A 16011-nucleotide genomic window follows, 5' to 3' on the forward strand; every position below is an offset into this window, starting at 1 on the left:
TTGTGAAAGTCTCAGCTAAAACCAAAAAATGGAAACATTCTCCCAATTTTTCCTTCATCATCTTCTCCTTCTTCCACAAGGAACCGCGTGACGGGTGTGTACGAGTTGAGCCTGTGCAACTTGGCGGACGCGGGGAGTCCGGGCATGCAGCGGCGCAGGCGGCGAGTGCTGGACACGTCGGTGGCGTACGTCCGTGGCGAGGAGAACCTGGCCGGCTGGCGGCCTCGCAGCGACAGCCTCATCCTGGAGCACCAGTGGGAGCTCGACAAGCTCAGCCTGCTTCAGGACGTGAGTGACTTTATTTGGCCTTCTTGTTCGTCTTCTGTTTGGGAAATGTCAACCGGTGATGCCCAACTAGAGAAATGCGATGATGATGAAAATGTTACTTGAAACAGATTTTGCAGGGATGAGAATTTACTGCCAATCGGCAGCTTTGTGACTTTTTTAGACCAAAATGAGCATTCTCGGGATAAGTGCAAATCCGTTGAGAAATGCGGGGGGCTCAGGTTGATAAGCAATTAAAGAGTGGGGGACTGTTAAGAGATTGACGACCCGTCAAAGGTGTTGGTGTTTGAAGAGAGTTTTCGTGCGCCTTTTCCAGTGTGTGTCCTAGAGAGGTGAATGGCATTGCCATTTAATGTGTAGTGTTCTTTTTTTCGGTTTGCTACCGATGGACGCGCGCTAACGTTCGCATTAGCTGGCGCTAAATTGGCCGAGTGCATAATGTCATTTGTGTCTGTTTACCTCAGTTAATGTGCCTTATATCCGTCGGGTATATTTGATAAGCACATTAGCATCCAAGTTTTTGTCGCCCTCTACCCCTACGTCGACGTTTTGGCTCAAGGCGGTTGTAATGATGAATAGAATACTGTATACAAAAATAAATATTGAGATACACATGTATTGAAGGAAAATTCCAGAAAAAATGAATTAATTGAATTATTTAATTAAAAAAAGAATAAGGAAATGATCAAAACACCAATACTCTATAATTCTTCAAGAAGAAATGAGGGGTTGGACAACTAAGGATTTTTTATATTGTGATGAGATTCTCGTCTAAGTCATTAATTGGGCCAACCCTTTGAGGAAATACTACTACTAATAATAATAATGCATCCGATTTATATATACTAATACTCAAATGTAAGAAATCTCAACTTTGTTTGTTTTTGTCCGTCAGGTGGAGAAGACCAAACATTTCCTGCTGCTGCGGGAGAAGCTGGAGTCCACCTTACCGCTGGCGGGTCGGGAGGCTCAGCAGCCGGCGGAGGAGGAGCCCGACGACCGGTCTCCGCCCGCCCGGGTTCAACCGGAAGTCTGCGCTGCGTCCGACATCACCACTGAGAGGCAAAAGGAGCTCGCCACTAAGGTCACATACATTCCCACTTGACTGCATTGAACTTTACCACTGCTGCACACTTTAAACACGTTTATTGAAGCGTAAATAAACTGATCAGAACACACTTCTAAAAGTATTCCTTAGCGCCGGTTCACATTCTCTCGCTGTCAAGAAAAGCGAGAATATTGGGTAAATGAAAGGAAGACTCCAAATAAGATCCTAAGCGTGTATGCTTCAAGCTGTTGTCACTCCACTCACACGTGAAGTGTACTGTAATACTGACACGTATAACAGAAATGATTCAACCAAATCATAGTCATTTCATCTTAACAAACATCCATGAGCTTAAAGCTAACGATAATGTGAAACGTCTTTGAGGGGCTAATAGTAGTTAGCATAGATGTTACATCAATTATTAACCTGTAACAATTGCTAATTTAATAGACACGGGCAACAACACATTCAAACAGCATACAGTATTACTCCCATAACAAAATATAGTGCTGAAATGAAAGCTATATTGAAAATGAAAAAAAAATACAAATTTTAATAAATGAACTGCTGTAAAAACAAATTACAAAATTGACATGCAACATTTTACAATAAATTGATAGTAAATGTTCAAACCAATTGGGCGCTTTTTGTCCACACAGTGTTTGCGGCTGCTCACTCACTCCTTCGACAGAGAGTACACTCACGTGTGCATCAGTGCCAGTGAAAGCAAGGTACTTCCTCTTCATACCACAACAACTTCCTTTCACGTTAGCCCTAACATAACACACCTGTGCACGTTTGTTTCAGATCTCTGAGATGTCCGTCACCACGCTGAGAGACTCGGCCTCCACCTCCGCCCTCAACACCATCACGCCCTCGTCTACCTGCCCTTCCCTGGTGGAGGGTTGCTATGGCAACGCTGAGCTCAGGTCACCCCTGAATATGTCAATATTGTAAATTAGCAGTATAGACATTAACTCAAGGTTTTTTTTGTGTGATGAAAGAAGAGTCCAATCTTTCATTTGGTAGTTTCGGTGTTTACATATGTGTCAGAAAACACAATATTCTGTGAGATTCTGAGCGAAAGACTTAAATATGATATAAATATGCTACATTAGAGGTGTATTGTCATTAACCATTTTGTAAATATAGTGCAATGGAGGCATATACAATAAATAAGATGGAAATATATTCACTTTTCTGCAGACCTCCCGCTCCGCGCTCCCGCGCTGTCAGTCCAAGTCCCGACGCGCAGCCGGATGCCGACGCCAAGAAGTGCGTGGGCGCAACTTCTGAAGTGAAACCTCGCATACGTAGATTTGTCCCTGACATCCAAGAGATCCGAGTCAGGTGAGGCGGTCGCGTCCGCTGGAATGACTGATGCCGTATAGAAGAATCTACAAACGCTGATAGCTGACACAGACATACAGTACCTTGTTGGAGGTAATGGCGTTGTTGCCTCCTCGCAGCCCCATCGTGTCCAAAAAGGGTTACCTGCACTTCCTGGAGCCGCACACCAACGGCTGGGTGAAGCGCTACGTGGTGGTGCGCCGGCCGTACGTCTACATCTACAACACGGAGCGTGACGCCGTAGAGCGCGCCATCCTCAACCTGTCCTCGGCGCAGGTGGAGTACAGCGAGGACCAGCAGGCCATGCTCAAGGTGTGACACGTCATCTATTGATTAGCGATTGACACCTAGCCAGCTCCCAATCATTTTCCTTATTTTTTTTTTTCCTCTCCAACAGACCCCCAACACATTTGCCGTGTGTACGGAACACCGCGGAATATTGCTTCAAGCCACAAGTGACAAAGACATGCATGACTGGCTGTATGCCTTCAATCCTCTCCTGGCGGGGACTATCAGGTATAGTGTCGGATGCTAACATGCTAACATTTGGCATGCTAACAGATAACAATATCAGTTTAAAAAGCACTGAGGCAGATCAATAAGTATCTTACATCCCACCTCTGTAGTTTTGTACCATAACAAATAACAATTGATCAAATGTTACAAGTTAGATAAAAATGCTAACATGTTAGATAAAAAATGCTAACATACATCGAGATATCAACCTGAATAGAGAAAGCGCTAAAGTAGATCAATCAGGTTTTTACATGACTCTCTGTAATTGGACACTATTATAAATGAGAATTATTAAACATACTAATATTCAAGTTAAAACGCAAACACGCGAATAGCTTGCGCGATATCAGTTACCAAGATAGCAACCAGAGTAGAGCGCACAGGCAGCTCAATAAGGATTTTCCTATCCCTGTTAAGTACTATAACAAATAAAAATGCTATCATGTTGATAAATATGATGCTAAAAATGGTGACATACAGCAAGATATCAACTTGAATAGAGAAAGCACAAAGGCAGATCCATAAGGTTTTTACATCCCTCTCTTTAGGAGGAAACTATTCCAAATGAGAATTGTTAAAATGCTAACATTCTAGACAAAATGCTAACATGATAGGTGGTACAGTAATATGTAAAATAAAAAAAAGTGCTCAGGCAAGTCAATAATGCTCTTGTGTTCCTCTCTGTAGTTGGCTACTATTACAAATAAGGACTATCAAAATGCTAACATTTTAGATATCATGCTAACACGCTAGTAGTTGACATGCTGACACACAGCAGGATAGCAACCTACATAGTGCTATGGCACCATTATAAGTGTCTTACAACCCGCCCTGTAATTCATGTCTATTAAAAATAAGTTAGGTGATAGAATGGTAGCATGCCAAATGAAACGCTAACATGCTATTTGGCCTCCGTCCCTCAGATCCAAGTTGTCCAGAAGACGAGTGGGACAGATGAGGATGTAATGGAAAAGACTTGAGATGTACATAGACCACCGCCCCATCTCCATTTCCACCACCACCGTCGCCATATTCCTTCCCCCTGCTAGCGTTCCTCGACGCCATCTTGTGTCAGGACTTTTCTAATCAGTCCGGTAGTCAGACTCCATACGTGTGTGGTGATGTCATGTAGTCGTGTCAGTGGCGCATCCGGCCTTATACATACAATACATTACATACTGTACGTCTGTGCGTGCGCGTGTGCGTGGACACGCAGGAAGAAAGGAAATCGGAATTTGGGCAAAGGTATTGGGACACTCACAAAGTGAGAAAACTGGATATTAGGGCAAAAGTATTAAGATACCCAAGAAGTAAGAAATTTTGCGTTTTTACAAAAGTATTGGGTCATCCAAGAAAGAAGAAAAATGGAGTTTGGACAACTGTATTGGCAAATCTGTCAGAAGCTATAAGTGAAGACAGTTTGGACAGAAGTATTGGGACACCAATAGGAAATGGAAAATGTTTGAAAAGTTGGATAAAATAATAGAACATTGGCAAAGATATGTTGGAATGTGTCTTGGATTGGGAATTTGAATTTTTTCTGTCTAGCATGCATTTTTGGCCTCGGACGGAAAATGACCTTCCCCCAACACCTGACCGGTTAATCCACGAACAAGTGTGTCCCAATACTTTTGTCTTTATATGCAGAAAAAAATGTTTATCTTTAACAGATCTCTTCTTTTTTTTTTTTTTTCCATTTCTATGACAAATTTCCTCACGCGCTGCCTTCCATGTGTGCACATCTGCACTCGCGCAACACAACAGCGACGCCACATTCATCCTCACATTTTGAAACTTCCACTCTCTCTTTATTTATTTTTGTATTAATTTTCCATCTGCATGTATTTATTCATTGACAAAGACGTTTACAGTATATTTGTAAAGTGGTGCAATGTCTGCACACGGCACTTTGTGAGACGCTCCCTCCCATATTGTTGTTTTGAAACAACCACAAATACAACCACAAATACAACCACACTTTTACTTGAATGAATCCCCTCCACCCTTTAAATTGTCAGGCCAGTAGGAAGTAGTATGAAATTATACATATAAAAACTGTATACAGTTTACTGTATAAAGTGCATATGGATGACATGTAGTGCCTCACGGTTGCGTTCTATCGCACAACCTTCACGCTGCTATTTGTGCTCTTCATCCCTACATCATCATCAATATGTGTCATCATATACACGTCTCCACTTTAATCTCACAATAATCTCAATCCGAGCATTTGTAACACAACAGAACCTCCAAAGTGGTACACCATTAGAAACGTTTTTGTTGAATATTTATTGCCATTAAATTAAAATAAGAATGTAACTCATTTTAAGTTACATCTTAGTTTTATATTTGATTATATATTTTATTTATTTTTATTGCTATGCAGTATATAATTAACATATATTACATTTTATATCATTTATACATGCCTCACGACTTTAAATAAAACAATTTTCTTGTGTGACTTTTATTAAAAATGGACAACAATATTGTTGATAAGCCGAAGTCTCGTCAGATTTGCCAAAGTCAAAATCCTGCGTGATGTCACATATGACGAATATTTGTGTGAACTTTAAAAGACCAATTTTTAATGGGCTTTGGAGGTTCTGATGTACTCTACTTAGCCCACCCCGCCCAAATTCAAACTTGAAACGTAAGATTATTTTTTTTTACATTAATTGGTAATCCATTTTTCACATCTCGGATGAGGTGAGTGTGCGTCAGGTCAACCAACCTGAGTGCACGCTCACAAAAAAAAAAAACGTTTCCTTTACATTCGTGCGCAATGGTTCTCAGACTTTTTACATCAAGTACCACATAAAAAATATAATATCACCATCAAACATTAAAATACAGTAGCATAGTACATTGCGCTGAAATGAGGAAAAGATGTAGTTAAATAATCAATTCAAATGTGTGGCACAAAAAAGTTACAATTGAGCTGTAATTTAAAAAATGTACTGCACTACCTCAACAGTAAAAACATCGAATGTAACATCAACATGCACATGCGCTTAAATATAGGGAATTAAATACTGCACTTGAATAATGATTCAATTAGAATTTACTGCGCATAAAAGTCAAATACAACTGAACTGTAAAAATGTACTGTACTAAAAGCGTATTTTTTTATTTATTATACACAGTATAAACATTAAATCTGCGCTGACATACAGGAAGATAAAAAAACGAATTAAATATTGATTCATTTCAAATGTATTGCGCATAAGTTAAATACAACTGAACTAATGTACTATGCCAGTTGAAAAAAAATACACGAAAAGTACAAACTGTGCTGTTCTGGATTTAAAAAAAAAAAAGCCAATATCATTATGCACATTTCGAACATCAGTACTGCGCCAAAATATAGGAATACTGTAATGTACAAATGGAAATGGTGAAATATAGAATATTAATTAATATTAAATACCGATACAATTAAAATGTATTGAGAATAAGTTAAATAACAATTGGATTGAAATAACATACACTACTGTACTGTATTAAAAAGTTCAATACAACTGAAAGTTTTCAAGAATTACTGCCCTTAAGCGTACGTCGTATACATGTCCATTCATATGCAACACATTGACATTTTGACTACATGTACAACCAATGTCATCACGTTTTCATCAGGCCTTTTCATGTGTGTCACATTGCATCCAACCAAAGTTGTTGCAGTCACTCAACACTGAATGTACAAGCCACATTTTTAAGCTCCTACCACTACTGAAGTGCTCGTGTGTGCGTGTGCTCCCATAAGACCTCACGCACTTCAAGACGTGCACTTATGTGTGTTAATGTGTGTGCGGCACCACTGTTGTTATTACGCACCCGTTGGCTGTCATTTTCTATCACCCTCCGCTCTGAATGGAAAAAGGCAATTTTTGTGCTTCCACATTTCTTTTTCCTTCTCTCTCTCGAAGAAAAAAAACGACATTGCATTGTATATAATAAACATGATTGCTGTGAACGGTGTGTATCATATCATCAAGCGGCCGAGATCTTACTGTAAATGGGCTGTAGGAGTTCAGTGTGCGTCTTTTTTTGAGTGTCGGAGTAAAGCGTCCAAATGTTTGTGCGTGTGTTTGCACTGAAGCACATTGTCATATGTGGAATAAAAATAAAATAACAATGATGCAACACTTACTTGGCCTCAGTTATTTATTTTTTTTAGGCACCGCTGGCAGTTATAGCTGCAAGTGATTCAATGTTATTTATGAAACGGGGCTTCTTGAGATACACAGAATGGTGATTTTCAGTGCTGTACTAGTAGTACACGGGTGCCCTCTAGTGGCATGCACAACAATCACTGTCAAGTACAGTTCAGTTTTATTTCACTTTTGAGTACAATACATTTATGTTTAATTTTTAAGAACTGTTTTGAAACTCCTTTTAGATACCTTTTTATTTCATTTTATCGAAAAATCATTGAATTGAATCATTAAGTAATGTTTTATTGTTTTGTGTTTAAGATCAGTATTTAATGTTGAAATTATGTTAGTGGCTTCAACTTTTTATTTTTAGTTCTGTACAGTACATTTTTTTACATTGAGGTACTGTAAAGTAATTTCTTTTATATTTCAAGTAGTACGGGATTTTTTAGTACAATATTAAGTACAGTTCTGTTGTATTTAACGTTTATGTGCAGTACATTTTAATTGATTATTTGAGTACAGCTTTTTTTTATTTTCCTATTTTTAATCACGATATTAATGTTCATACTTTTCATGTTACAATGGCTCACAATAATATTAAGTACAATTCATGGGAATAAAACCTTTGTCTTTTGACGAACACTCGGGTCGCAACCTTCTACTGTATTTTAATTTCCGTCATGATAGTACTTGAAGAGTTGAGGATTTTTTTAGGTATAAAAAAAATCTGAGATCCAATGGCTAAGAATGAAACTGCGGTTTTTGTTTGTTTGTTAGTTTTTAATAAATTGATTAAATAAAACTAAATGTGGTTGAAAAAAATCAAGATCAAATCTGGCAACCCAGTCATGGAGAGTACATTGAAGACAGCAAGGTTGCCATAATCAGAAAATCAAATGAGTAGTGTATGAGTGCATCTTTAATACAGAGAAATCAATAAATCACCATACATATAGTAAAAGTATTAATACAACTAGTGATAGTAGTAATAGTAGTAGTAGTAGTACTCATACTACTAACGACGATTCCGGCACCGTAATTCGTTATCTGGATATTCCATTCTGGAGGATATTATAGTATACTGAACATGAGTGTACATTTTAATCATGTGAAAACACCTTTGAAACAAACACATTTATTAAATAAAAGGATTGTGGTTGTAAAAACGGAACGACTGCTTAACTGAATTCGTTAAACCTGGCAACCCAAGTAGAGGAGCGTCTATCACTAGTCTCCTCTGCTTTCGCTTGGCTAGCAGATTATTCACGAGCGAGGCGCAGTAAGAGTATCTCCGGGACAACTTGACATCACTTGACAAGGTCAGAGATGAAGATGAGCATCTAAACCTGCCGTGGCGCTTCTATATTGAACATATTTTATGACTATTGAATCGCTATAATTCTGCTAGTAGGTATACCTGCTACTTGTAAGTCGAGCTCACTTCACGGCAGCAACTGTAGCGACCGGTAAAACTCATTTAAAATATGTCAATACAGACTGACTTTTGTCGCTAATTAAGTAGTCGTGCCACTCTTAAATCATACCTCGGACATGTCTTTTTGTTACTTTCAATTCATTTTGTTTCAGTTTCACAATGTGTCATCACTAACGACACATCAGTTGACACACACATTCTGAATTTACCTGTGTGTATGTTGTAGACACGTTCTTAATGTGATTGTATGTTGACTCATTGGTCAAAATAATTGTTTTGCCCTCCTTTTTAGTGTAATACCTCAGTGATGATGTTTTGGATCAACTGGCTTTCCCGCAAGCATCTTGAACATGGCGCGCTCGGATGACGCAAGGGTTTCGTAGGCATGTTTAGCGCAGCCATATTGGAGCGGTACATGTCGGGTTCCTCATCGCGGTTCATCGTTCGCCCTCCCTTTATATCGAGGATTCCCCAACCGATTTTTAAAATGGATTTACCTTGACATACGAAGTTAATTGGTTTTGTGTCAATGCTCAGAACGCAAAATATCACAGATGAAATGAATAAAAAACACATCAACGTGTTTTGTGACTGATTCAAACCTTTTCAGCTTCAAAATGTTCAGCTCATTGAGGACATCTAGACAACTATTCCCGTTCACTAAAGTTACACATTTTTTCACAGTACAATCTCAAATATAAGAGATTTTTTTCTCTTATGCATTTACCTCCAAGTTCCACATTTCGGAACTGAATCAAACCATCCAACTTTCAGACATTCAGATAATTCAAGACATATTCCACATTCCCCCAAATTCCACACTTTTGATGTAAAAAAATTCCAAATTTTCCACCGTAAATTTCTTACACATTTGCGTACCTCCTCCTGTTACATTTCTTGACCGATTTGAACCATTCCAACTTAAGATGTTCAGCTCACTGAAGACATCTTGTGAACTATTTCCATTCCGCAAATCTTGGCAATAAAATCCCAAAATGTAAGAGATATGTTACACATGTACTGACCAATTCAAACAATTCCAAGTTTCACATTCTACATTGCAATTCATTCCACAGTGTTTCAGTTCAGCTTTTCAGCATCTATCATCCATCCATCTATGGATCCATTGATAGTTAAAAGTGCTTTTTCCCCAGATGTCGAGTCAATGCAATGCCGAAACATCCCCCAGACATGGAAGAGAGTTTGGTAACACCGAAAAGAGCCACGACAGGTGGGACCTTAAAAAAACGATTGATGAGTCAACGTCACTGCTAATGCTAATTGCTAATAAACACACTGATTCAGCATATATATGGACTATAATGCTACGACGCCGGTGGCACCTGAAGTGATCCAGGCCACATACGAGGCCATGCGGGACGCCTGGGGAAACCCAAGTAGCAGCTATGTTGTAGGTGAGGCTACTTTTGCTGAGAATGTAAATTCAAAGACATTGAGACCATTCCAGCTTCAAACTGCTTAACTCATTCAGGATATCTACAAAACTGTTTCAACATTCCCTAAATTCCCCTATTTTCAATATTCCACATTTTCCAAGATCAAATTCCCAACTTCATGCGCAGAAATTTCACAATTTCTACCTACTCCGAATATCTACACATTTCTCAACTGATTCAAAGTATTCCAACCAGCTCATTCAGGACATATTGGGAACTTTTTTTCACATTCCAATAATTCCCACTTTTTTAGAATTCCACGTTTTAAAATGAGCAAATTACGAGACATTTGACATTTGTTTGCTCTGCCCACATTCCTTAACCGATTAAAACTATTCCAACTTGTACATTTTTAGCTCATTCGGGACAGTTGCTTTCCATTTTGAAGTTACTATTTTGCTGTATGTTAGCATACCTACTGTTAACATTGAGTAATTCCCTTTAGAGCTAGTACTTGAATACTAGGCAAGATGTAAAATCTGCTTCGACTGCACTGATCAATATTATTAATCAGTATTTTAAAAAGATTACAATTCTGACATTCTACATCAATGTTAACCTTAATTCCTCAGTCTCAGCTCTTCAACATTCACATAAAATTTCAACACAAATTGCATTATCTTTTTGCAATTTGTCCTTTTAAGGCATGAAAGCAAAGGCCATTATTGCTCAGTCCAGGGAGAACGTGGCGAGAATGATCGGAGGCAACTCCGAGGACATCATTTTCACCTCGGGCGGAACTGAGGTAATGCATCTCTTTCCCCGCTGACATTTTAGGAAACTGAAAAATTAAAAAACGGAATTCATTCCAGTGCAACAACATGGTGCTCCACACTGCCATCGAGCATTTCTGGTTTAACCAACGTGACGCCAGAAAAGAAGACGACAGAAGCTTGCCACACATCATTGCCTCCAATGTGGAGCACGACTCGGTTAAACTGTTGGCCGAGCATCTGAAGAAGAAAGGCAAAGCGGGTACGAGGACGGCAACAATGAAATATAATTGTCTTTGTTGAAGTTTAGTACTGAACTGCAGCCTCTTGCCTTTTGCATCAAAATTAAAGGAATGTTCTTTTGCAGATTTTACCTTTGTGCCGGTTTCCAAGGCGACTGGCCGCGTGGAGGCAGACGACGTGGTCGCCGCCATGCGTCCCAATACCTGCCTGGTGTCCATCATGCTGGCCAACAATGAGACGGGCATCCTCATGGTAAGAAAAGAAGTTGGGGAAAAAGACAGCTTTTCAATCAACACAGAATTGGACATGGACCCATATCCAAAATTCAACAGGAGGTCGGCCATTTTGCTTTGAAGCAGCCATTTTGGGGCAAGAAAAAAAATAGTCCCTGACTCCACGTCTACCAATTTACATCAGTATGGGTGGGCATGTCTATCTTAACAGGAAGGATATTATATTATTATATTTTTTTCAAGAATATGTTCTATGCAAGCCCACTTGTTGAAACAGGGCATTCTGATTAATTTTGCGTTTGTGGAATATAAATTAAGCAGCAAAATGCACTCATTTTTAGTAATCTCTGGGGACGGCCATTTTGTCTTCTGTCGACAGAAAATGACATCACAACTGCTCGCAACGACCAATCACGGCTGAATCTGAGCCGCAATTGGTCGCTGTGAGCAGTTGTGATGTCATTTTCAGTTGACAGAAGACAAAATGGCCGCCCCCAGAGATGGCTGAAAACGAGTAGATTAACATTTATTCCACAAATGCAACATTTATCAGAATGCCCTGTTTCAACAAGTGGGCTTGCATAGAACATATTCTTGCAAAAAAAAAAAATGAAATGTTTGCGTTGACTTCCACTTTGAGGATTGCCCAAAATTGAACATTCGGTCAGCTATGTTGGTTGAAGCAGCCATGGAGCGAATTCAGGGTTCAAAATGTAGGAAGAAATAATTAGCCCCCAACAAACTCGGTGGACATGTTTCTTGTATTGTATTATAACTTTCCATTTGTATGTCAGCCCATCCGCGAGATCTCGCAGCGCATCCTCTCACTGAAGCAACAGGATGAGCGTGTGCGTGTCTTCATCCACACGGACGCCGCTCAAGCCCTGGGGAAGATCCCAGTGGACGTCAAAGAACTGGGTGTGGATTACCTCACCATCGTGGGTCACAAGGTGGGCAGTGTGTGAACATTTTTCATCAAGGCGCAATCACCTTATAAAGAGTTTTTATTAGTTCATTTGTATTTTTTTTTTTTTAGTTTTACGGACCCCGCATTGGTGCGCTGTTTGTAAACGGCTTCGGGGTGAAAACGCCGCTCTATCCTTTGCTGTTTGGCGGCGGGCAGGAGAGGATGTTTCGACCCGGGTATCATGTTGAGATTTTAGAACTTTTTTATAAATGAAGCAGCGAAAACAAAATGTTAATACATGTGGTGCCTTTAGCTTGTTTTTAGAATATACCTTGCTTAAAGGGTTGTAGCTAGTGCAACTTCAAACCTAGTTAAGCGCTAAGCTAGCGCTTAGCTAGCAATAAGTTAGCAGATTTTGGTGAGGCAGAGTTAAGTGGTTTGGTTAAATACACAAGGTGAATTTGTCTTCGCTTTAGCTTTAAATGTAAAAACAAAAATGTTTGCTCGCAACTGAAGACTCAAAATTGGGTTAGCAAAGGCTTGTATCTCGAAAAAGTGGTTTGTCGGGTCACTCGTGAATCGAGGTACCACTGTATTCATAAATAGAGGAATAAACTAACGTTTCTGTCTTCGTTTTTAACATGGCAGCACAGAAAACACACCAATGATTGCTGCACTGGGAAAGGTATGTTTTAAGGGTTAATGATTATAATAATATTGATAGATAGGTACTTTATTCATACCATGAATAAAATTGTCAGAACAATAACATTCACTCATACACTTGTAGGAGTGCATATTAGTAGCCACGAAATACAGCCCCCCTCCCCAAAAATGTACTCAAGTAACAGGACTGTAATGTTACAGTATTTGAATTTTACTCTTAAGTATTGCCTGGTAATTAAAAAATCTACTTACGTTCTGAGTAAGTGGTAAGTACTGTAACTTTGGAATTACTTATTTTTTTAAGTAGTGCATTAATCCTGAAATACACAAAAAATGTAAAACGGGAAGTTGCAAATGACCGCCATTGATCACTTATAAATACATATTTCTGTGTAAAATAATATAAACTAAAGCTCATTCAATTTTTTTTTTCCAAGTTAACTTTCACATATGAAACAGCACAAAAAGTTCACCAGGCAGAAATTATTCATTGTGTAATATTAGTATATAAATTGATAATATTGAACTTTGATAGGTGGGTTTACCCACATTTATCAGCAAATGACGTCTGTTTCATTACTCAAAAACAATTTGAGTTCTGCCACCTTACATATTCATCTTCAGTATTGTCCACACATTTCTGGTTGCCAAACAGTTGCCATAAAAAAACAACAACATTTGTGTATGTAAGGCATATTTAATTAATAACATTATTTATTATTCAATTGTTTATCATATTTTCTTCAGTCATAATCACCTATAAAAGGCATCCAAATGACTTCCTAAATATTATGAAATGCTACATTTTTCTTATTGTATGATACATACCAGCCCTCGCGGATCCTGAGGTCCTCTGGCGCCGGCCTTTTATTTATTCCAAGGGTGAGGACCAAAATGCATGGCGAGGCTGCATTCAGCCGTTTTGGTCCTCACCTTTGGAATAGCCTGCCAGAGGACGTCAGGTCTGCAGAGACTGTTGATATTTTTAAGAGGAAGCTCAAGACACACCTTTTTAGTTTGGCTTTCAACAACTTTTAAATAATGTATCTTTTCTTTTGATTGAAGATAATTCTATGTTTTGCTTTGAATGTTTTAAAGCACTTTGAGTTGCATTTTTATGTATGAAAAGTGCTATATAAATAAAATGTGATTGATTGATACTATTTTGTTTGTAACTTTTTTGGGGGGTGTCCTTTAGGCTGCTGAACTGGTGACGGCTCGCCTGTCCGACTACGAGAGTCACATGCGAGACGTAAGAGAATACTTGGAGGAGCGCCTCAAGGTTAGTTTGAATATGGTCTAAAAAATGAAATCTCCGATTTTATTGACACTAAATTCCAATTTCCGAGTAGCTTATAAGGAAATGATGATGACATTATTGGAAAAGTTTGACTTTTTAATGGGCGCAGCAAACTCAACCTGCTTCACAACAAGCATCACGATGCAAAACATCAGAGACAGGCTAAAGAATAGCATCAGTGTTGCAGCGTTCTAACACTTGAAGCAATGGATATTTGAACACACAGACAACACCTGTATAGACAGACGGTAAAACTCACAGGTATATATTCTTTATCCAAAATTACTGCATCTTACTGAGCAGGTGTGACCGACTCCATTTATATCTTTAGGATTCATATTTGACATGTGGCCAAAGTACGCACATGAGAAGGAGCCGCACAATGAATTAAACATGAAGCCCAAACTGTTTAATTCTTTATATTCTTTTAAATTATGATAGGCACAATACCGTAAACTACTATTTTTTTAGATAAAAAAAAAAAAAACATGTTGCAGAAATTTTTGTTTGTGCTTTTTGGAAGACTGAAACAGATTCATTCATTGATTCTCATACATATCACTGACTGGTGTCTTAAAAATATTTGCGAGGCACCGCTGTACGGTTCTGTTTTTCTTTATTAAAATCATGTAACAAAGGAATTTTGTTTTTTATTTGGAAGGTTTGAATAGATGAATGGCATTTCCATTCATTTCACCACGTTTATGTGTTCCCCTGGCAGGCCGTCTTCAAAGACAAGCTGCACTTCAACAACCACTTCCAGGGTTCCGATTGCCTGCCCAACACTTGTAACGTGTCCATCCTGGGTCCAGGCTTACAAGGTGTCCTTTCGACAGCCTCCTGAGCCACTTCAAGCTGCTTTGGGATCATTTATAATAATAATTCAAACTTTGATTGTTGTCGTTCTGCCTCAGGCTGGCGAGTTTTGTCCCGCTGCAAGAAGCTGCTGGCCAGCGTGGGCGCCGCCTGCCACTCGGACCAGGGAGACAGGTGACGTAGCTTCGAGGGCCACTGAGCACGCTGCCAGCTTGGCTCGTGAAGTGCTGGAAATTTTCCGGTTCAGACAAAATGGACTCTTCAACTCCAATTCCAATCGAATTTGACTGAATTGTGTACAACGGTCAATCTTAAATCCAACGCGCATCCCCACCTGGGTTGATTCACACCACCGATCTTTTTGCGGTCCGTCAGGCCTTCGCCCATCCTCCTGAGCTGCGGCGTGAGCCCCGAGGTGGCGTCCAACGCCCTACGGCTGAGCGTGGGCCACACGACCAGCAGAGAGGATGTGGACGCCGCTGTGGAAGACCTGCAGGAGGCCGTGAAGCTTCTGGAGCGCAGCCAATAAAGCCTCTTGATCACACAGGCAGGCACACGCTTTTTTAACAGATTTTACGATTATATCTCAACTATGCGCAATGGCTCTTTTTAACCATTTCAATTTGCATTTGCACCAAATTGTACCCGTCTTATTTACTCTATGTAACTGAACAGTATTCATTCATGCATCTTCTACTGTATACGGCTTGGCCTCACCGAGAAATTATGAATCCCAATAAGCTAGTTCGACAGCAGCAAAATTATATCATGTAAACTGAGTCACTCAATAAATACTGTACAATGAATAAATCTTGTTCTGGCACTGTACATTCTTTTAGTAATTTTAATAAGATACTCTTAAGTTCTTTACTTTGCATTTAAATG

At 39.3% G+C, this 16011-nt stretch overlaps 2 protein-coding genes across 12 annotated transcripts in view; both read left to right on the forward strand.

Moving 5' to 3' along the window:
• kif1aa (kinesin family member 1Aa) overlaps nt 1-7348 on the forward strand; it is a 41325-nt gene extending 33977 nt beyond the window's left edge. For all 10 annotated transcript variants that reach the window (XM_086048292.1, XM_086048283.1, XM_086048286.1 and 7 more), the window contains 8 exons: nt 81-288; nt 1181-1369; nt 1993-2064; nt 2141-2262; nt 2540-2683; nt 2803-2995; nt 3081-3199; nt 4123-7348. In XM_086048292.1, coding sequence (XP_085904418.1) covers nt 81-288; nt 1181-1369; nt 1993-2064; nt 2141-2262; nt 2540-2683; nt 2803-2995; nt 3081-3199; nt 4123-4165 — 1090 coding nt within the window. In that variant the 3' untranslated portion in view covers nt 4166-7348. The remainder of the gene's footprint in view (nt 1-80; nt 289-1180; nt 1370-1992; nt 2065-2140; nt 2263-2539; nt 2684-2802; nt 2996-3080; nt 3200-4122) is intronic.
• Nucleotides 7349-8556: 1208 nt separating this feature from the next.
• On the forward strand, nt 8557-15936 carry scly (selenocysteine lyase). Of its 2 annotated transcripts, XM_086047198.1 has the most exons (14): nt 8580-8675; nt 9084-9174; nt 9946-10022; nt 10097-10206; nt 10893-10993; nt 11061-11223; nt 11329-11456; nt 12232-12387; nt 12474-12580; nt 12993-13029; nt 14209-14292; nt 15032-15131; nt 15225-15300; nt 15502-15936. In XM_086047198.1, the coding sequence occupies exons 3-14, from the start codon at nt 9946-9948 to the stop codon at nt 15653-15655; spliced, it is 1293 nt and encodes a 430-aa protein (XP_085903324.1). In that variant the 5' UTR covers nt 8580-8675; nt 9084-9174; the 3' UTR covers nt 15656-15936. The 2 variants fall into 2 exon arrangements, with proteins under 2 accessions (XP_085903323.1, XP_085903324.1); XM_086047197.1 differs by lacking the exon at nt 9084-9174 and having other exon boundaries at nt 8557-8675.
• The last annotated feature ends 75 nt before the right edge of the window (nt 15937-16011 follow it).

The sequence above is a fragment of the Filicampus tigris genome, chromosome 12 (genome assembly GCF_054856515.1).
Source record: "Filicampus tigris isolate MCC_2025a chromosome 12, RoL_Ftig_1.0, whole genome shotgun sequence".
NCBI classification, from domain to species: domain Eukaryota; kingdom Metazoa; phylum Chordata; class Actinopteri; order Syngnathiformes; family Syngnathidae; genus Filicampus; species Filicampus tigris.

What these genes read in the sequence shown, in the direction of transcription:
- scly (XM_086047197.1), top strand. Translation starts at nt 9,946, where the DNA reads ATGTCGAGTCAATGCAATGCCGAAACATCCCCCAGACATGGAAGAGAG. An exon ending in ATGAGACGGGCATCCTCATG is followed by an intron (nt 11,457 to 12,231) that starts GTAAGAAAAGAA and finishes TTTGTATGTCAG; the next exon opens with CCCATCCGCGAGATCTCGCA. An exon ending in ACTTGGAGGAGCGCCTCAAG is followed by an intron (nt 14,293 to 15,031) that starts GTTAGTTTGAAT and finishes TTCCCCTGGCAG; the next exon opens with GCCGTCTTCAAAGACAAGCT.